At 32.5% G+C, this 23,004-nt stretch overlaps 2 protein-coding genes and 1 long non-coding RNA gene across 3 annotated transcripts; 2 read left to right on the top strand and 1 right to left on the bottom strand.

The window, feature by feature from the left end:
* Positions 1-400: 400 nt before the first annotated feature.
* Positions 401-2,481, top strand: LOC121130066 (protein O-glucosyltransferase 2). The gene is made up of 3 exons (XM_040725766.2): positions 401-1,296; positions 1,365-1,952; positions 2,012-2,481. Exons 1-3 carry the CDS (start codon positions 778-780, stop codon positions 2,447-2,449), a joined length of 1,545 nt encoding a protein of 514 aa, XP_040581700.1. The 5' UTR covers positions 401-777; the 3' UTR covers positions 2,450-2,481.
* LOC121130065 (frizzled-1) lies at positions 2,464-6,589 on the bottom strand. Its single transcript, XM_040725765.2, has 5 exons — positions 6,126-6,589; positions 5,055-5,321; positions 4,439-4,990; positions 3,448-3,651; positions 2,464-3,370 (listed from the first exon to the last, which is right to left on the bottom strand). Exons 1-5 carry the CDS (start codon positions 6,412-6,414, stop codon positions 3,033-3,035), a joined length of 1,650 nt encoding a protein of 549 aa, XP_040581699.1. The 5' UTR covers positions 6,415-6,589; the 3' UTR covers positions 2,464-3,032.
* A 9,684-nt stretch (positions 6,590-16,273) lies between these two features.
* Positions 16,274-17,650, top strand: LOC139907334 (uncharacterized). Its single transcript, XR_011783877.1, has 3 exons — positions 16,274-16,952; positions 17,007-17,145; positions 17,208-17,650. It is a non-coding gene; the product is annotated as an uncharacterized lncRNA (long non-coding RNA).
* The last annotated feature ends 5,354 nt before the right edge of the window (positions 17,651-23,004 follow it).

The raw sequence follows: 23,004 nt of genomic DNA, 5'->3' as shown, positions 1-23,004 counted from the left end.
CAAAAAATTCACCAACGTCATATATTGCATCATAATTGAAGGAGATGACATTTTAGGGGGTCATAGTTGGTATTTTTACTGCATAAAGTGAACAAACTTCAAATAAATCTGGATGAAATTCCATCAAATAGCTTTATGAATAAACTTGCATTAAATACAAATTGATGCCAATGATAAAGATTGATATTTGAATATAATCAAAGTTTTTGGTTGATTTTTGGTGGGGCAACAAGGAATGTAGAACTATGCCTCAGTACAATACATGTATTGGGATGGGGAAAAAGTAGAAAAAATGAACAGTATTCAGATTATAAAAGTAAAAACGATTGGTATTTAGAGCATTTTAGACCTCATGACGTTTTATTAGATTGGCTGCAACCAGCCACGATAAGAATGAAATAAACACGAAGTGTTATTGCGTATATAGGAATGATATAAAGAGGAATTAATTCGATTTCGATCCTTAATTCTACACCGAGCCAAACAACTTATAACAATACAACAAATCCTTAGTAGTATTCTTCGTCTTAATTATTTACCAGATTGATTAATGTACTCTCTGCAAGAATAACAGAATAATGATACCAGCTTCGGAAAATAAAGAAACACCAATTCATAGCTCTATTTCAAAAAGCCAGTTCACCCTCCATTATCATATTATTTACATTTATTCATGCCAGATGCGGGAATATGAGCACAAAAGTCTCGTTTACAAAATAAAAAAGAGGGCGTTATTTTGAGTTTTATTAAGAAAATACATAATCATATGAAGATGAAATGAAGAAGATTTCTCTGGCTCAGTGTTTTTCCTTGCTGAATTATGAAAATATGAAATCATTATTACCTTTGGCTATATTCCTAACTCTCTTTTTTACTCTTAGTTATCCTACTCCAGAGAGAGGAACTTATATTACAGGACCAGGTTTGAAGCCTCAACATTTTCGACTTCCTTGTCAATATTTTCATATACATGAATCACCCAGTGATGATATCTCCGTGACAATCCAGGGCCTCATCGATGAACGACGCTACCTCATTCATCATCGTATTTTCAGATCTACCAAAGACTCATTCATTGTTCATTACCAGATTCCTCCTCAAATTGATTCACTCGAAATTAGAGTATTTTCCAACGTCACTGGAGAGGATATCAATGGGAGTCCAGTTACGATTAAAGAGCGAATTTATTCACATAAATGTATTTGTCCTGAAGGGGATTTCAATAGATGGTTACTAAGAACTTGCGGTGAAACTCTAGATCCACAAATAATAAAGGACTTTGCATTTTTCCCTGAGGTAATAATCAATAATTTTGTTGATCCTCAGGACTAGCTATGAAATTTGGGTTTTTCTTGTTCTCCTAGGACATCCCCTGGAATGTATCTATTATTCTTGATAAGCTAAAGGAACATTTTAGTAATCCTCGATCTCAAAGTTATTGCCATTATCTATTGAAAGACAATGAGGTGTACCGTGAGTGTTTTGGCGAGCATGTCGGCTTTAACATGTTTGTGGATAGTATACTTCATTATCTAATGAGAATAGTTGAGTTGCCCGATGTAGAGTTCTTCATCAATTTGGGAGATTGGCCTTTAACAAGAAAAGAGACGAGTCCTTCCCTCCCCATTATTTCATGGTGCAAAAGTAGTGAGTTCTCCGATATACTTTGGCCTACCTACGACTTGACACAATCCTCCTTGGAATGTATGGGACGCCAAGAGCTTCATATTTTCTCCTCAAGAGATCACTCTAAAAATACTGTATGGGAAAATAAAATTAATCAAGGGTACTGGCGGGGCAGAGACTCCAATGTTGAACGTTTAAAGCTCATACAACTTGGTTTAAGGCATCCAAAACACTTGAACGTTGGGATAACCAGGTATTTTTTCTTTAAGGAAGAAGAAAAAGAATTAGGAGTGAAGGAACATGTTCCATTTTTCGATTTCTTTAAGGTTTGTTATTATTCAGATCTGATAAGCTTCATATTATTGATTACTCATATTTTTGACAGTACAAATATTTGATCACGGTGGATGGAACTGTGGCCGCGTATCGGCTCCCATATCTCCTCTCAGGGAATTCAGTTGTACTCAAACAAAACTCGGAATATTATGAGCATTACTACAGCAAGCTTATTCCAAATATTCATTACATTCCCCTTCAAAAAAATCTATCCAATATTATTGACAAAATAGAATGGGCTAGAAATAACGATGACATTGTTCGTAAAATATCAAATGAGGCAAGGGACTTTGTAAATCATAATCTACTCCCTCACAAAATATTCTGTTACCATGCTCAAGTTTTATCTGAATGGAGAAGAAGGCTGATGAATAAGGATAGGATTGAGATAAAATCCTCAATGGAGCATATCCCCCAGCCAAAGGATGATTATTTTCATATGCAGCATTGTTCTTGCGAGACAACTCATTTGAAGGAAGAACTATAATAAATAAATAATTATTCATGGGGAAAAAGAAATATTTATTAATACATAAATTTTTTTAAAATTGAACTGATATGTACTCAATAGACGCATATATATAACAAAATGAGAAAAATATCTGTGTTAGTTTGTAAAACAATATTTGAAGTCAGTCTAAGTCAGGATCTTTAAAAGTGTGTAAAATTATTAATGAGTAAATCACACTATATATATATGTATATAGTTGGAAAATACTTTATATCAATTCTAAGTAAAAATTATGTTCAACCTTTTCTTCTTCTTTTCAATACAATAACTGTATAATTAAAAACAAAAAAGGAATAGTATAAATTCAAACTACACTTTGAGTAAATGCTGAAATATCAAATAATATTGTTTGTGTATAATATGGAAAGTAAAAATGGCTTAAAATCAGACTTTTGTGCAAGAAAATATTAATGATCAAAATAATAATCAAGGTAAAAACAAATGTAAGCAGCAACTTGCTTTGAAGACATACTGTACAACACAAAATATACCATTTAGAGTAAGTAAAACAAAGGAATGTCCATAAATCAAAGAAATATTCAAAAGTTTATATCTCATTTCAAACGTATGCTGAATCCGGGTTGGATCCCACAAGTTTTCTATAAAAATTCTTCCATGTAACAACCGTCTTGGCGGACCAAACCCAGAAACCAGAAAATATCCCAGTCATTAAGAACATGAGATATTTAGTCATGAATATATAAAAATTAGGCTTTGTTGTAATAGGGATTTCATTTTTTCTATATCGACATGGTATTTGCCAATTTATAACTGAGTCTTTGTCTCGGCATATACGCTCTTGCCATAATATCATCCAATCGGAGAAATGATGTTGTTCATAGAACAAACACGAGATCACAATGATAGCTGGTATGGTATAAAGGAGGAAAAATGTTCCTGGAATTTTAAAAGATTACATAAATCATTCTTGAACTACTAACATAATATGAAATTTTCTAAATGCAATGACATACCTATTCTTGCAATAAGTCTTTCCAATTTGTCCGTTTTTCCACCGTCCAGCTTCATAATTGTTCTTATTTTAACGAGAGAGCCCATTCCAATTATCAAGAAGAAAGTTCCAACAACCAAACAAGAGAATATAGGTGTTAATATAAAATATCGAAGGCTCCCAACGTCCCAGAGTCCAACAAAACAAACTCCAGAGAGTACATCACCTAAAAAGTATTAATTAAAATTGTAATACAAAGTCCAGCATTAATACAAATAGAAAAAAGTGAGTATAAGTAGGCTCCTCACACCTTTTTTGAAAGCGGGAGGGATAGTAGCTGGATAGGAGCTTCTATTCTAGAGTAGCAATGGAGATTGAGTAATAGAAGAGCCCCAAAATTTTTGAAAGATTAAGACTCAAAATACACAAATAGTATTATTTATATTAAATCAATAAAAAAACAGTTTTATAATGATAATTTAAAGTAATTAGTGTTGCTTTATATTTATTGATAAATTTTGCAGTATTATATGGACAAATCAAGATTTCTCAATTTGGCAGCACAAAAGGACTTATTTCTTCCTGCGAGGAGGGAATATTCATCAGTCTATTTTCTGCCAAATTTCCCCCTCCTCTAATTGCCTGTTGTCAGAATCTGGCTCCGTCACATATCCGATCATTTAATCATGCCCCTGATTAAGGCATATATAAAGTTTTACCTCCAAAAAGAGCCTAATGAAGGAAGGTTTTTGCAGGTGGATTTTCCCTCGAAAAATATTATCAAAAGTGGATGTGTAATCTAAATTTTATCAATTGATTTCATGCTAGTTTAGAAAAATGAACAATTTTCCCACAAAAAAAAGGGCCTAAATGACCATTTTTTCCCAAAAAGGTCAAAGTAAGCAATTAAAAGATATCTCGCAAATTTTAAGTAGTCTACTGATCATCTTCTATTAAATAATTTAAGCTTGGGGTGGGAAAGAGCCATGAATGATATGATAGTTCCAACTTACCATCAATTCTTTTCGTTACAAGAATAGCGACAGTCAAAAAAGAGGGTGGTATCCATGCAATAGAATGAAACCAATGGCTTTTGATATCTATAGCTTCAACACCCCACTTCAGTCCAGCACTCAGGAACCATGATATTGTTAATATAACCCACCAAAGCCCAGAAGCAATTGTGAAGAAATATAATATCATGGCTAAGAGAGTACAGCGCCAATCGTCATCCAAGCTCCCCTGTTTGATTGTTCTTTCAGCTCTGACATTAATGGACGGATCATTATCAAATGCTTTATTACAAGCAATGGAGTCATCACTTGCGTAGCCAATAATGTACGTTAGGGATATCATGAAATAACATATGCTGAGGTATATAATAGGCCTCTCAGGATAGGGAAACCTTCCAGGATCTACAGCGAATGTTAGAAGAGTAAAAGATGTGGAAAGCAAGCAAAGTACACTCCATAAGCCAATCCAATTGTTCGCAAATGCTATTTCTTTCTCGTTAAAAAACATTTTACGACAGGGCGCTCCACAGTTTTTCACACGTTGGACATCACCTGTAAGTATATGTAATAAAAAGGGTATGGATTGAAATAATTTTACTCGGATGGGGAGGGCTACCTAGTCTAAGAACATATTCTCTTTCTGTAGGGATTTTCAACTGTGCAGGACAAATGAATTCTCCACTCCCGTTATTCACCGAAGAGTCTTTCTTTTGTTCATTCTCTTTATATGATGCAAGATCCGTCATAGAAAAATCCGTTCTCTCTCTTCCAATACAGAGGCTCCCTTCAACCGGTAAATGATCACAAGAGAATTCCCTATGCCACGGTAGATCAAATTCCTTCATAAGATCCTCACATCCGAGTTTAGCACTCAAACAAAGACCTGAAAGAGTCGTCCAATAGATTGAAATATTAATAAAGAAGTGTCGTTAATGGAGATGGATAATAGAGCGTTTTCACTGACGACTTAAATTGATTCATAATTGAAGGGGATGACATTTTGGGGGGGTCGTAGTTGGTATTTTTACTGCATAAAGCGAACAAACTTCAAATAAATCTGAATGAAATTCCATCAAATGGCTTTATGAATAAACTTGCATTAAATACAAATTGATGCCAATGATAAAGAGTGATATTTGAATATAATCAAGGTTATTGGTTGATTTTTGGTGGGGAAACAGGGAATGTAGAACTGCGCCTATTTTGTTTGCATAGTTGAGTCTTTAGGTCGATTTTTGGTGGAGTATGTGGCAAAGAGATCAAGTAGAAATATTAAATCATACTCTACAAAATCCACAAACAACGATATCCATGGTATAATTATACTTTTTTTTGATCGATTAGGGATGATAGCAGTAGTAGTATAATTGTTGGAAAATATCTTAGTCTTTCCATCTTAATAGCTAATTGATTAACTAAAATATGATAGGATTGTATAACGATGTTACATCATATTTTCAATATATAGAAGGATCATTTATATAATAAAACTATGCAATACAGGGGTAATCGATATGTGGAGAGTAAAGGTTTAAGTCATTTTATTTGTGTGTGTCCCATTTAGACATGGGATAGTTAATTGTTTTCCTTAATATTAATCAGAAACTTGGCCGTGTATGCCCCAAAATGTCGGATATGAACAATGCGGACGACAAATACAAACGCTCTATGAATGTAATGTGTGAACCTTTGCAGGGTGGAATGGGATGACTGAGTATTGTGCAGAGAGGAGTGTAGAGACTGCAGAGGAAAAGCTGGAAATCAGATGAGCACTTGAGTTTCACGATGGGTCCGTATGGCCGAATGGACTCACTCGCCTCATCTTGAGTCGCATGATTGAGTAAATTGGGGAAAATGGTGGAGTTATAGTAGGGAAGATCCCGGCAAAGAGGCATCCCAATGGCCTCACACTTTCCATGTTGAATCTCACGACTCGAAGACGCGACTCCAATGAGAAGGAGTATGAGGGCAATCATCGCTTCATCCTTTCAATCAAATGTTCAATTATCCTTCATAAGGGAGGGAAGAAGCAGACAACGAACTTCCTCAAGTTGAAACAATTTTTATAAATAATATCTTTGGTGGTAACTTCTTGGTTACTTCTACATTTCTTCCTTCTTCTTCTTCTCTTTCTTTCTCTCTTTTCTCCAATCTTCAAGGGCCGGCCCATAAACCAAGAAAGGAATATGAAACATGCTCCTTTTTGTGCTTGACGGGAGTGCAGCCTAATTTTCTCATATTCATAAAGTAAATACTTTAATTTCAAGCTTTAAAGTTTAACTATTATCATGACATGTAAAACCTTGCCCCCTCCCCTCAAATCAAGGAGTTTTTGTCGATAACCAAGGAATTATATATATATTTTAATTCATTCCAATTTTTATAATAATGAAAAACGTATTTTCACAGACTTTTACAACTGAATATAAAATGAGGGGAATTCACAACTCAATCAAACTTTTTGAGCAAACAAATTGAAACATTGTTTGAAACACTTTACCTTTTTCTTATTTGCATAAAGCTTGCTATCCTCTTCAGAAACACAATTTTGAGCTTAGATATTAAAGAATTTTAATGGAGTTTGATTGAAATAAATTTTGAGTTGGTATTTTGTATTTATTCCATGGACCATGGGTCTAAAATATTATGGGTGGGGTCTTTAAGAGGCTCTTTTTGACCGAAATAAACATCATTTTCCTTTCCTATCTATATTTCTCCTGTCTCATCTACTGTCTCTATTATTCTACCTTCATTCTTTGTTTCAATTCAGCCCGGCAATCTTTAACACAGGCACCCTCTGCTTATATATATATAATAAACCTAGCCATATAAGTTATTATTTAAAGTTGTTGCCAATTTTTGGGGCTAAGCCCCTCAAGTGATGAATGCCAGCAACGCTCTAGGTTTACATTATACACATTGGGTTAAATTACATATATAAATTATAAAAAATATTCTAGGTCATTGAAATGACAATTGTGAAATAGTTAAACTTGTTTATAACTAAATTAGATTATTATAAAAAATGTCAAAGAATTGAGCTGATAAAGTTTTAATTTCCTGGATTTACTGTATAAATATGAGGTAACTATTTGCACTTGAGTCAAAATAAGCGCACGCCAGAAGAAGATTGAATTCCATATTCATTTTGAGTGTTCTCTGCCCAATTCAACTTTTCCAGGTCCCTCCTCCTTCAGCTTTTCTTCTTCATATATATTCATAATAGTGTCTGTAGAAACGGTAATATATTATTTGTTGTATTTAAAATAGACAGGTATTCAAACCTTTATTATATTAGCAGTTACTTCTCAGACTCTACATATTTTTTTATTATTATAATATATCGCATAACCTTTATTTTTATAGAAGAGTTTAGTAGCCTTTGTTCTCAATACGGAAAGGCATATGTAGTAGAAAAAATTAACTAAATAACTAATAATTTTAAATAGTCAAAAAATGCAAGGTGGATTTAGTCAAAAAATGCAAGGTGGATTTTTGAGCAACGTCTATGAATTATAATAGCCATTTTCTAAAGAACTTTTATGGTATGCTATATTAAAAAAACTTTTGAAATATGTGGATAATATAAATTATAGTTTAAAAAAGGGCTACCAATTAATATTTATAAGTGGTAAACAAAATGGAAAACATTCCAGAATTTTATTAGTGAGGGAGTTCTTCATTTGAATACGTTCATGTAACATTTTCTCCAGTCTGTGGGGCACTAACCATAGGGGTAATATAATTTCCTCTTGTGAAATAATATTAAATATTAAAATTAGGTTACTCTTCAAAAAAAAAAAAAATTACACAAAAAGTTTGTTATCAAATTTGACTTTCATTAAAAAACATTATGTCAAAATCTTAGTCATTGCCCAACCTTCCCACCACCCGCGCTGGAATGTATTTGCAAGTGAGGAGAAGGGTCAAATGAAATAATAGCGTCAGGAGCATTTTATTTTCTGCCAAAAAATTTAATTTTATGTGAATAGCTATAGATTTTTATAAATTTTTCCAAACAATTAGTCTTTGTTTTCTAAATATCTAAAGTTTAATTTCTGAAAATTTTTTGGTCAGCTGTGGTTTTTGAAATTTTTTCCCAAAAAATTTAATATTTGAATATTAATTTTTGAATTTTTTTTCCTCAAATTATTTAAATTTTTGGATTTTTTTTATAAATCCATAAAAAATTAATCTTTCCCACCCCATTTTGGGAAAAATTCCTCTACTCCATAATTTACTTCAAATTTTGTCATTTTTTTTTCAAACATTTACAGTTGTTCACAAAAAATTAAACATTTTGGAAAAATTACATATATTAAATTTCAGATAATAATTTTTTTGGAAAAAAATTTCAAATAATAATTTTTTTGGAAAAAAATTTCAAAATACCCAGTTATTCACAAAAAATTAATGTTTATGGACAAAAATTTACAAATGTTAAAAAAAAAGTTAAGTTTTTTGATAAAAATTAAATTTTGTGGAAAAAAATTTCCACAATTATTTATTGAATATAAAATTTTTTGAAAAAAAAAATCAAATATTAAATTGATGGATAAAAATTAAAAAAATCCATAGCTATTCATTTTAATTTTTTTTTTTTAAATTCAAATATTAAATATTTTTTTCCAATATTAGATATTTTTGGTGAAATGCAAAAATTTCCTTAATTTTGGGGTTATTACAGCCTCTCCAGCCCAACCCCTGCGGACACCCCTGTTCATATATTAAAGATACCACATAAAAAAATATGTCATTAATAACATGTACTATATAAATTAATTTATCTGGCGTCAACCATTTGGATATATGGTTATTACTGGTTCAATAATAAAAAAATAGATTTGACCTATTTTTCCACGGACTTAAATGGAAACATTTCAACAATTCAACTTTGTTATGTATATGATATATAAGATAAATTTGAACACCTAAATTTTTATTATAGTAAAATCATTTTTTACCTATTGTATTTATGATAAATCTTATCAGCAAGAAAAAAGAAAAACATTGTGTTGCACTCATTTTAAGAAGAACATAAGTTATTGAAAATGCATTCATTTATCTAAGTCAGAGATTCTCAAAAATTTTTTTAGTGATGTACCACTTGTAAAATATTTATTTAAAACAAGTACCAGCACGTCCGCAAGATTCCTTTTATTTTTTTAGGTGGAGGGCTTGGTTTTTGGAATATATTCTAAATAGAAATCCAAAAATTACTTTTTTTTTTGAAAAAACATTTAAAAAAAAAACTTAATTTCAAAATCTGCAACTATTAAAAAAATCAAGCATCCATATCTTTTCTCAAAAAATTAAGTTTTTGCGAAAAAACAAAAACAAAATCCAAAGCAGTTCACAAAAAAAGTTAAATCTCAAATTTTTTGGAAGAAAAATTCAAATATTAAATTTTCTAGTACAAAAAAAAAATTCTTAACTTGGAGGGACTACAGCCTCTCCAACCCACCTCCTGCAGACGCCCCTGAGTTATGTACCACTTGTAAAAATTATTAAAAAATCTCAAGTACGCCCTGTAGTGCCTTCAAGTATCCCAGGGGGTACGCGTACTCCCATTTGAGAACCATTTTATTAACACATAAGCAATTAGTTACAAAACACAACAAAGATGACCTCACCAGCTTATGTACAAGTCGAGAAAATAACACTTGAATGTAATTGTAATTGTAAGGGTGGAGAGACCTCTTTTGACACCTGCTGGAGCTGAATCCTGAGGGAAGCAAACCTCTTGACGCAGAAATGCTGTTTCAATCCAGGGCTTCATTTTTGTCTTCAAAAAGTATAAATAAACTTTTTGATTAATTTTTACCCCCGTCAAGAATTGGGCATATAGTAAGGAGGCGGGGTGTTAGAATCAAATTTTTAATTTCTGATAATTTTTTAATTTTCAATGTAATAAGTAAAAACTATCAAAATTTCGTGGTCATTAAAGCCGTTTTATGTTTAAAGCAATCCTTATATAACATTTTGAGGTAATAAAATACAGCTTTAAGGTCACAAAAAGGTCAAAGGTCACAAAAAAGGTCAACACCTCCCAAATTTTTATTATAGTCAAATAATCCTATTTTCCCTATCCTATTTTTAGGGGGTTAACAGCTAATTCGATCTTCTGTTTTATTTTAATAAAAAGTCATGTTTATAAAGTTTTTTTTTACTCTATAGCCATTTAAAAATGACTTTTTTTAACGACATTGTCTATTTGTACAGGGATTTACAAGTTTCATTTCTAAAGTTATGTTGCTAAACTTCAAAATTTTGGATTTTAAAGTTATTTTACTGAATTTTAAAAGTTTCATGAAAGTTCCCTTTCTCTAGCGATACGTACGAATATAATCCATAGTTTTTATTTTGAAGAAGAACTAATTCTAGGCTAAATACTTCAGACACTGAAAAACGATCAGGTCCTTGATACTTTCCTCCTTTTAGTAACATCCACAAAATTTGATACAATAAATTAGTGCTTAAAATGAAGGAACATTATCTTGATTTGAAAAAGATAAATCCTTGAGTTATCCTAGTTGTTATTCCCCATCAAACCTTTCAATTAATTCAAACATAATTGCTATTCTCAAACTATCCGAAATATTCCATCGATAGAGGACATATGTATGTCTTTGGTTTTTGATATTATCATATCTAATGAAAAAAAGTTTAGACTTTTATTAAATGATTTCTTAGACAAAGCATCAATAAATACAAAGATCCATGATGGTGATCATTATTAGTGGAGATGAATTTACGTAAATATTTACAACTTTATGTTCATACAATCTATTTATCGTTAAATTAAATTAACCGTGTAGAGAGTAATTTTGACATAATACTTTCTCAAGTATTTTTTCGGAATCAATTAAGAAAACACCATTTCTATATCACTTGTTCCCTCATTCAATTAACTTTATAAATTAAAAATACCAATTAGCAACATGTTTATTTATATAACTGGACACTTTAAGTATTTATTCGATTCTTCATTAAAAAGTCATATTAAGATAATTTTATTTCGTTCAGCGTTCAGCCATTATTTCCGTTCGTTTCCGCGTTCCAATCATAAGGTATTACGATGCACACTGTACGACATCAAATTGCAACTTCCCCTTTGATAGTGTGACGGAGTTCTCATTTGATTACTACGTTTCAAGATTTGTTAACACAATACTTTAGTGAATATCAGTGTTGAAATGATATACAACTGGCTAAAATAATTAAGAATTGGACTAAAATAATTAAGAATTGGACTAAAATAATTAAGAATTGGAATCGCAAATTAAGAATTACTTTCCAAAGGCCAATCCCGATTTCGATTACAGAAAAGAAACCCCCAATTTTCCGATTCATATTAATAGTCCCATTTGCAGTTGTTAGCCGCAGGCCAAAGTACAAAAATGTGCTTGAATAATATAGAAGATAGCTCCCCAAGATCCTCAGTATTACTTTTCCTTTCCCATGAGCTCACTCACTCGTAACTAATCCGCAGACATATATTGAGGATTTTATATTTTTTATCAGTCTATTCTGGATCATTTTGAAAAGTATGTCACAGAGCACCAAACATAACTAGGTAGAATCACCCCCCTCCCTTTTTTTTAGGCACAACTAATCTTCTGTCGTCAGATATGGAAGACAGTGCCGTATGTCAGGAAGATTTTTCGGTCCGCTTTACAAGGGTGAACGGTTGATTTTCAGTGGTGAACGTGGGATATTTAAACAGGGCAAATGCTACAGCATAGATTAAATCTTGCAAGAATATCGTCCAATGGACTGTCTGACCATTATTTTCTTCAGGCAAACATTGGGAAAAATAAAATGAAAAGGAAAAACTCTAGACAGAAAGTCAATGCCGACCTATTCATAAAGGAAGGAGTATAATGGAGTATAAAATGCACGGTGCAAGAATGAGAGAAAATTTTTGAACTATACAATTAAGTCAAACAATTTAAACCTCCTTAAATATTTTTAAAATAATAACGGATGAAGATAATGAACGAGATTATAATATACCATGAAACGGTTACATCGACAGAAAATAAATTATGTTCACAAGTCTTGATGTTCTTAACTCGCATGTATACGTGGTGATGTGTTTGAAAAAAATGATGAAAAAAATGCATGTGTTCTTTATCATGATTAGAAGAAAGAGTTTATCCTCTCTTTCCTTGACGCAAAGGTGTCAATCAAACTGGCCATGTCTTCATGGAGCACTTTGTCCACCATCACCCTGTCCATGTTCAAGAGGGTGAGGGAGGAGAGCCTCTCCTGGTCCATGGTGGTCGTCATGTGGTTCTTGAGCCTTCTGAGACAGGAGAATGACCGCTCCGCTTCACAGCTGCTGATGGGCATTGAGGCCATGATAACGATCACCTTGTATAGCTCCGTCATCAGGTGGAACACTCCCGCAGCAATTTGTGACGAAACCATGTCTTCTGTGTCAATATCTGCCTAGAGAAACATACATTTTAAACATATAATGCGAATTGAAACATTATAATATTAACCTTGAATTGCTGGAAGATTGTATGGTCTGACTGGAGCTGCTCGAGTTCAAGTCTGTAGTGCTTGGCGACATGCTCAATGACACAGGTCTCCACTTCACTGTCAATGACGATTGCAATGAGATCCATTGTGATGTTTGTATCGTCGGTGGCAAATCTGCTCTCAAGCTCTAATACAATCTTATTGATTGCAACACCGAAATGTGTTTCACGGAAGTAGGATTCAGTTGTTCCTTTCCACTTTATTCTCCTTGGAATCTTCGCCTCCTTGAATTCCAAATCAATTGAGTCCTCCTGGTCAAATACTGATTTCATCTCAGACGACTTCAACTCAGCAAGTTTCCAGATTGATTCAAAGATTTTCTCATTCTTAAGATCTTCAAGAGTCCTAATCACTAGGTTGACGTGTTTCCGGGCCTTTGTTAGGTCAACCTTTCTGCCTTGAAGTTCATCTGACAAGCTAGATGTGTGTCTGAGGAGTGTCGTCAACAGTTCAATGCCGAAAACAAATTCGTGACTAAAGATGCTGTTGAGCAGAGAAGTTGCTGTTGAACTCGACAATGTATCTTTATCTTTTCTCATTATTATGAGGGTCTTCATGATTCTGACCATCCCTAGAGATACAGCGTGTACAGCATCGTAGCGGAGACTCCAGCGGGTAGCAGACTGGTTCTTCAGGGTCATCACCTTGGCATGCTCCTCATCTTTACTTGTTATCTTCACCGACTTGTAGATTGCTGACCTCTTTGGTGACCCTTCAATGAAGTTGTATAAAATTTGTACTGTCCCCATTGTATTTCTCAACAGGGTTATATCTGAGAGAAGATCCTTGACTACAAGATTGAGGACATGGGCGTAGCAGTGGATGTAGACACACAGTGGGGCTGCTTCCTTCCACCTGGCGGCAAGACCCTTCTTGATGCCGGATATGTTGGAGGCACCGTCCGCGGCCAGGGAGACAGTGCGGGGGGTTAAGGCCGAGATCCTTGACAGCCTCGTGAAGCTTCTCAAACAAATATTTGCCGTCAGTCTGGGTAACTTTTACAAACTTGAGGAAGCTCTCTTTCTTGATGCCTTCACTCGTCAGATATCCCAGTGACAGACTGAACTGCTCCGTGTTTGACATATCTGATGTCTCATCAACAATCACAGAGAACCAGTAGTCATCATCGCCGGCACAAGTCTTGACATCTTCAATTATATTTTCCGTCACTTTGGATGCTATAATCTCTATCAGCTCATTTTGGATGTCAGGTGAAGTCCATTTGGCAAAACCTGCCCCAGCTGAACCAAATTTTTTGACTTCGGCCTCCAGTTTATCTTTGAGAATATGATTGTCGTGTGAACGCAGGGACAAAAGCTCCAAGAAGTTTCCTCGATTGTTTTCATTAGATTCCGTCAACTTTTCTCTTGTTTCGGAATCGCCCCTAAAAGCCAATCCTTGCTTTGCGAGGAACCCAACAGTTTGGAAAAGATACCTCAAATAAGCTCGCCACTTCACGACTTCCTCAGCATGTTGAGACTGAACATGGCCGAGAACCGAGGTATTCTTTCTCTTTGATGTGAGGAAATTGATCCACTTTTCCATCGACAGTTTGTGTTTTTGTTGTTAGAATGAACTTTCAACGAGGAACTGTTTTTCCATGTTTTGAACTCAAATTTCCCAAGGTTGGAAATGGAAAATTTGGAACAGGCGAAACACTTGGCTGACTTTTCAACCTCGTCATATTCTAGCCACGGGAACTTACGGAACCAATCATATTGAAAGTCTCTGGAGTATTTGTCATCTATCTGAGGACTGTATGTTTGTAACTTGGGCTGTAGAGGATGATCTCTCTCGACTTTAGGCACAGTTTCCCGCTCAGTCTCCACTCTGGTTCTGGTCTGGATGTCCTTCCGCTTTGGCTCCCGCCCGGTAAGTATCGGGTCACCCAGCTGGCTCGTGAAGACGACAGGGTACTCTGGGCCTCCGTCCACAAACTCCATCTCCTCAGTCTTGCTCTTCTCACCTCCCTGGACATTGTCGCTAGTCTCAGAGTCCTCTGCAGAGGGAATATTGTTGTTGTTGACTACAGAGAGCTGCTCGGGAGAGAAGATTGGTCCGATATCGAGATTAGAAAGTCTTATTCCATGAGAAATCCGTCCGCTGGGGTAATTTGATGAGTCGCCATTATTTTCTGTGTCTGCAGTAACTTTCTCTTCAGCAGAAACGGACTTTTCAGATCTTGGTTCAGGCAGTAAGGCCTCAACTGGAGCAGGGTCATCGGGACAGGAGGAGGCAGTGACTGAGGATGAGGATGTAGCAGAGGAAGTTTTCTTAACAGCAAAGTTCAATGTTTTCTGCTTCTTATGACAATTTTCACTTGATACTTGCAGCTGGGGTCATTCTTATGGAGTTTAACTTTGTGATCATTAAAGTTGTCCTTCTGTATTTCCTTCTGACAGATAGAACAAATCACCAACTCTCTGTTAAAATGCGTTTTCCACTTCCCGTGATACATTTCTGATAATTAATAAATTACTGCAACAATCCACTCTAAAAGTACATAACTATTATTTATGTCCCTTTTAAGTAGTAATAATTTAATTTATCTTGTATTCAATGAAACAAATTCTCACGCTCTTAAATATTTCAAGAGTACTCCATACGAAAAATTTTGTGTGCGTCTTTTTTTTTTTTTTTTTTTTGCTGTAAAGTACTTCACATTTGCAACCAGTAACGTTAAACGTAATATCTAACTCAAATATCCACTCAATGTGAAGTACTTTAGATCCATACGGAAAATGTTGTGTGCGTCTTTGTTTTTTATTTTTGGCTGTAAAGTAGTCTTGAAATAATTGCAGTAATTTATTAATTATCAGAAATGTATCACAGGAAGCGGAAAACGCGTTTTATATTCAAACGTTCAATCATTTATATTTATAAAATGACAGGCAATATTTGAAAGAGATATTACGGTAAATTACAGGATTTGAATTCAAATTTCTGCAATTAATTGAGATACCCGAGAGTGTTAACTGTAGTTTAAAGCCTCCGTTTTATCTATCTGACTTAATTTGGCCCCAATATTGTCTTAGAGATATAATTTATTAATTTACTAATTCTATAAATGTGCCGGTGAATTTTGGCTACTTTAAGTACAATTTGTGGTGCCTCCAAAGGATTAATCAGAATCATTTTTTCATTTAAATGAACTATAATTTGTTGGAAAATGTATTCCATGTTCAATTTTGAGAAAAATTATCTAGCTCCTTTTGGGTGGACGGGCTACAAATATGTAACTTTATTATAATGACTCAGTACTATTATGAGTTGGTCATAACTAAGGGTGATAATTTTGGTAAGAATAGAAAAGCGTGCGAGGAGAAAAGAAGAATTACTTATGGCATCATTGATTAAATAATATACATCTTCTTCTATCAATCATGAACGTTATCATTCCCGCCTTTATTATTCAATATTAATATAATATGAGATGGTGATAGTCGATAGAGAACTGAATAAAATCCCCAAAATGACGTCGCCTTCTGTCTGGATTTATGAAAATGGAGGCCCAGGAATTTGGAAAATACTTACCGGAAGAGAAACAGATGGTTTGTCGGATTTGTCGATATAAATGTGCCTTTAGTCCCCTGTCTAGAATTACACGCCACTCATTATCCTCATCTCATAACAAGAGTATGGATATTAATCTATAAAATCAATTTGACAATGAATACATCAAGTCAGACTTTAACTTTGATCTCACAACGATGCTTATTGCATCTAATATAACCTTATCCATTGGTAATCATCTACGTTCAAAAAATTTATGGAGAAATACAAGGGTAAACATATTGGTTCCCGAGGAACCATCATTAAATTAATAGAGGATGTTGGTACTGATGTCATGTATAGAAATACATATAAAATGTTTTGAGTCATCCACACCAAATGATGATCAAGTTATCAGTAAAAAGTATTTACGAATATCGAAATGGAACTCTGAATTTTGTACTATCTCACAGTAAGTATTCAATTTTTTTTTTTAATCTAACCATAAAATATGATTCTATTTTAGCTAAACATATCAAGAATTATGATACACAACTCAGTAAAGGGCAAAAACAACTGCTTAAATGGTCACAACAACGGGGTAGTAGCTTTGGATGGTTTGCAACTAGTTTGTCTGAGACTACTTACTTCGCTTTAAGACTTTGGTATGATAATTAGGTTTTCCAATATTACATAGTCAATAAATATTACTTTTTAGTCACAAAAGGCTTAGCTATGGTTGATGGGCTCCAAGAAATGGTGTTCAGAAAACTCATAAAAGGCAAAAACAACTGTTTAAATGGTCACAACAACGAGGGTAGTTACATTGGGTGTTGCATTATAATTAACAATTGTGTATATCCATCATGATAATAGTATGTTGTTATATAAGCATACCTAAATAACGGGGAAACATCTTTTTTGATGCTCTTAATAGGGAGTAATATCGCCGGACATTACTACATAATTAGCTTTTGCTCTAAATCTTTACGATGAATTTATTTATAAAATTTTTTTTTAGTATATTTATTGTCTAATTTTATGATTTTGACATTTACTTTATTATTAATAATTAGTTAGATCTCATTGGTAGAGATATATCTATCCTGTGCACAATTGTATATAGCAACTTCCACATGAAGAAGAGGGGTGATTATCTTTTTGATTAAACTCCACGTCTCCAATCTATTATTTCAATATTCTGTATTTATAATTTGTTATTATTAATAGTTATATGATTTTAATTGTTTAATTTTGTATATTTAACTTAAATGTTTAATGGTTTATTTTTTAGTATGTAGATTATATTTAATTAAAGCCTTCTTTTTTAAACTTTGAGCTTCAAATATATTTCAAATACTCTACTTTGTCGTTTCATTAGCTATTATTCTGAGAATAAGGTTCATAATGAATTACAATTTCATGGAGTGTGACGTTTTCAAATCTACTGTAACGGATAAAAACGTCGAAGTCAATTATACGTAGTATATCTTCATTAAACATTTTGCTAATAAATACATTCGTTATACCCTCAAAAATCATAATAAAGCAGGCAGATGATAATCACATCAGTATTTTAAACAATGATACCATATGTCTTTTTTCCTCCCTCCTCCTCTGCACGCGTTTTTCTCTACAATATTATCAACTATAGTCATAAGTTACATATATATAATAGATTTTAATAATTAATTATGACTTAATTCATCTATATTTACATACCTATATGATTGGTGGACGGTTGAGTAAGGTTTTTTTTTTTTGCTTATTACTATAATATTTGAAATTTTTTCCCCAAAAAATTTCATGATTGAAATTCTTTTCAAAAAATGATATATTAGAATTTTTGAAATTTTGTTGTAAAAAAATTATTTTTTGAGAACAACTGTTGATTTTTAAAATTTAATTTTGATAAACAGCTGGTGTTTTTTGAATTTTTAGTGCAAAAAAATAATTTTTTGTAGAATGTCCAAGGGTTTTTGAAACTATTTCGAAAAAATTTATTTTCTTCGAATAGTAGTGAATTTTTGAAAATTTTTTGAATATAAAATTGTATATTTGAAATCTTTTTCCAAAAAATTTAATTTTTAGATTTTTTTAAATTCCAAAAACCAATTACCTCCCCAAAATAAAATCCTTGGGGAACTTATGATAGGATTATGTTGTTGTAAAACTATAATTTAAAATATTAAAGAGGGAACTTGATTTTCTTTTAGAATCGCATCAGAATCGGGAGGTGGGATTTTTTCAGGAATCCTCCTATCACTAATGAGAAGACGTTTTCCCTATTAACTTATATAAAAAATAACTACACATTGTGGCACAACGTGGAGGATGATGTTCGAGTTGCTGTGGCCAAAATTAAACATCAAATGGACCTGCTTTGTACAATTCACAGTGCACATAGGTCGCATTAAGACCTTCATTCGTTTATAAAGGTATTTGTTCATCCACAAGCTTGTAGTTTTATTTGCCTCTAGGTTCAACTTTATAGAGTTGATATGGCCTTTAAGCTATCTATATGCATAAACTAAAATTACATTCATAACTCAATGATAGGTGAAGGGGTACCACATTGTTTTTGTGCATAATTTAATGTTCAAACTCAAAAAAGTTTAGGAACTACTGCTCTATGGGACTGGTTTTGCATTCAATTCGATTGCTTTCTTAGTACTGAAAGGACGTTGAAATTTTGGGACTGATACATTCTCGTTTGTGTAGTGATACGAGTATGTCATCTCTCAAAGTTAGCAACAGAAACATTTATTTGTGCCCACAAGGATTTAGACAATCTTCACATTTCTAGAGCCGTCTGCAGGGGAGGGCTGGAAGAATTTTGTTTATTACTTGAATTGTTTTTCCAAAAAATTTAATAATTGAAATTTTATTAAAAAAAAAAATAATTTCTTCTGAATATCTATGGATTTTGATTTAAAAAAAAAAAAATAATAACAATCATTTTTGTGTAAATAGTAGTGTTTTTTGAAATCTTTTTCCAAAAAAAATTAATTTTTCAAATTTATTTCCAAAACAATTAATTTTCGGTCAGTAGCTATAGATTTTTTTTCCAAAAAAATTTAATATTTAAAATCTTTTTCCCCCAAAAGTTTAATTTTTTCTGAAAAGCTATGGATTTTGATTTTTTTTCAAAAAAATTTATTTTTTGTGTAAATAGTTGTAAGTTTTTGAAATTTTTTTAAAATTTCATTTATTTTTTGTGTAAATAATTGGAGTTTTTTGAAAAAAATTTCTAAAAAAAAAATAATTTTCTCTTGGTAGAAATTTTTTGAAATTTTTTTCCCAAAAATTTAATATTTGCATCTAATTTTTTGTGTATAGCTGTAGATATAGATTTTGGATTTTTTTTTTAAATTGAAATGTTTGGAACGTTTTTTTAAATTGAAATGGTTGGATTTTTTTATTATATTGAAATGTTTGGATTTTTTTTCCAAAAAAACAAATTCCAAAAGCAAGTCCTCCTCCAAATATAATCCTGCGGACACCACTCCATTATCTCAGGCTTAGTTATTACGCTCACCTGGATTCTAGCTATTTTCACATCTCTATGCATAACTATATTAATTTTTTATGCCCCCCCAAGAGCCTGTCGTTTCAATTTAATGATGTAATCTAAAATAATTCTTCATACAATACATAGTTTATAACCATGGTTATGAATATTGTTGAATGATTTATTGCAATAATCATGATTTTATGTTTCCTAGGCATTGCAATAATAAATCATTATTTTGGTATCATGACCATATTTGTAATATAAAGCTCCTTATTTTGCAATCACCTTTAAATAAAAATGTTCTCTCCATTAATAAAGCAAAGTTTGTGAGACTTATTTTTGATTATGTGTTTAATATCTTAAAAACTAAGTGAAAGAATGAAAAAAGAAATATACATATATTCCAAAAACTAATGTGACATTCAGAACATTGTTGACTAATATTACATGATATATGATCTCTTAGCTTGTCGAATCTAAACCCATTGGGGGCTTCTATTCTCGTGACAATGGATAACAGGCACAATGATTTCCTCATCAGGTTCAGGGCCTGGTTGGAGGCTGTGGTTGAAGCTGTACATGGTTGTTTTGAATGATTGACTTCACACTATACCCCGTCATATTAGAGGAAATTATTTTTGAATATCTGAATTAATTTCGGGAAATAGTTTGTAATATAAATTATCTTATAATCCTACATATTTATAAATATATATAGAATTGAAAAATTGTAATCAAATGATTATACAAATTAAATGTATACCTTTGTATTTTAAGTATTTCAGAGCCATGTTTTTTTTTTAAATGTATGACGTCCCATTCAAATTTGTGATTGTAGTATTTATTTTCTAATCCCATCTAATTTAAAAAATAGCAAAGCCTGTTTTGAATAGAGCCATGATTAAAACTCAGGGTTATAAATTAGAATAATTTACATTTATCATCTAAAGGTATATATTAGTGTTGAGACTCGGTCCCTTACCCAATTTTCTTTCGGTTCGGTCTTAAGTGATTTTTTTAATAGCGATTTGGACCGACTTTTTGTTTCTGACCACGGTCTCACTTTGTAAACCAATTTTTTTAAGTTCACACTTTATGGACATATTTTTTCCGGTCTCATATATTATGTTGGTCCATATTTCTCTTTTGTTTTTCTAGATCAAGATTTTTTCAAAAAAATCTCAAAACTACAAGATATTATCCAGAACAAATGCTCTCTACTAATAATTTAAATTTATTCATTTGATTATAAAAGCAAATCAGTTGAGTAATACGTAATAAGTCGTCTAAGTAATTTGTATTTGTTTCATCGCGCATTAGTTTGTTTTATTATTAATTGGACTTCTATATACTCAAATAGTGAGGAGTCAAAGCAAGATATACCTAACTTGATCAACCATTTCGAAGACAATAGCGTCGTTGTACTTGAAAATATATATCATATCATTTTATAAAGAATTTATCAATAAAGTTGGTCGTGATCGATGTTTTTGCAACTAAACTAGAGCGATTTTTTCCTTTGGGCCGATTTAGATCGAACTTTTTTCTTTTGACCAATTTAGACCGAATTTTTCTACGAGACCGGACGAGACCGAGCTTTTAGTTCCGCTGAATTTGTTCGGTCCAAAAAAAACCATATATACATAACTATCTCAGACCAGTGGTTAGACCAACACTAGTATGTATCGATTGTTGAGACCCTGTCCAAGATCTTTTTTCCTTTTTTTAGTACGGTATTGTGATTATTTTTTTCCTCCGTTTCTCCATAAAAAAAGGTCTAAAATGTTTTTCTTTCCTTTTCTTTGAAAAAAATAAAAATCACGTTGAACTAGATCAAGATGGATTTTTTTTGATCGAATTTTACAAAGAGACAAATCTAGACCAAAGTTACAACGAATTAATTAAAATTTACCAGGTTTTTTAGACCAGTTTTATATATTCGTAATCTAAACTCAATTTCGTAAAGAAAAGGAATATGGCTGACTTTTGTGTTACATACGTCAGGGGTGTCCGCAGGATTATATATACATTTTTTTGGAGAGGGCAGGGGGCTTAGTTTTTTGGTAAAAAAAAAGCAGTTTACATTGCTGACAATCGTGTCATGCCCAAAACTTTCGAAAAAATTTTATGTCATGATTTTATGTCAATATCTTCAGCAACTTCTCTGATAGCCATATGACTATTTCACAAAAAAAATATATTCAATGCTTCAACGTTTTCAATGTGCTTGGGCATTTAGAGTGAGGCATGTCATTGAATCTTCCCAGCCATCTTGGAAGAGTTTTTTACCACTTATACTAATTTTTTTTTTACGCAAAACAGTTTCACCATATGCCACTATCAATATATCAAGTGTTTTGAAGCACTAAATTTCGTTTTTACACAAAATCTGTCGCAAATTACATCATCCATACTTTACAATAGCAAAAAATCGCAGAACACTCAAAAATACTTTTAACGGTTATGCCTTTCAATAAGAAACTAAACCTATTAGATAGCTGAAACAGCAAATATATGTTCGTCGTGAGTGTCATAACATAAAAAAAATAAAAAAATTGAGTATACCAAATGTACGTTGCCCGCAAAATTTGTAAAGTCACATGATTTTTTGAACAACACTTTCTTTTAGATGACATCATAACTCCTATTTATATCTCTAAATAATCCCTAAACAGCCCGTCTAGTGGACAGATAAAGTATTTGTACACCAAGATATTTTTCAGATATTGACCACTTGGTCCTCATTTCGCTACTTGGTTTAAAGCTATATTTCAGTCCACTAAAAGTCATAACAGTACAGACTGGTTTCGGATTGTCGAACTGAAATCTAACACCAGTACTTATTTATATTTATAAAGCAAACTGTGGCTGTCTGTTTCACTGTTCATTGACTCTGAGCAATGCCAAGTACTCTGCCAGTTCTTAATAAATATTACAAGTATTGGGGGAAGAGATAATACCAAAAATGTAGGAATATGAATTTTTAAAAAAAATACTTGATGATTGAAGC

Source organism: Lepeophtheirus salmonis, chromosome Z, assembly GCF_016086655.4.
Source record: "Lepeophtheirus salmonis chromosome Z, UVic_Lsal_1.4, whole genome shotgun sequence".
In the NCBI taxonomy this organism is placed as follows: Eukaryota; Metazoa; Arthropoda; class Copepoda; order Siphonostomatoida; family Caligidae; genus Lepeophtheirus; species Lepeophtheirus salmonis.
Note: the sequence above shows the minus strand (reverse complement) of the source record. Positions and strands in the feature narration are given on the sequence as shown.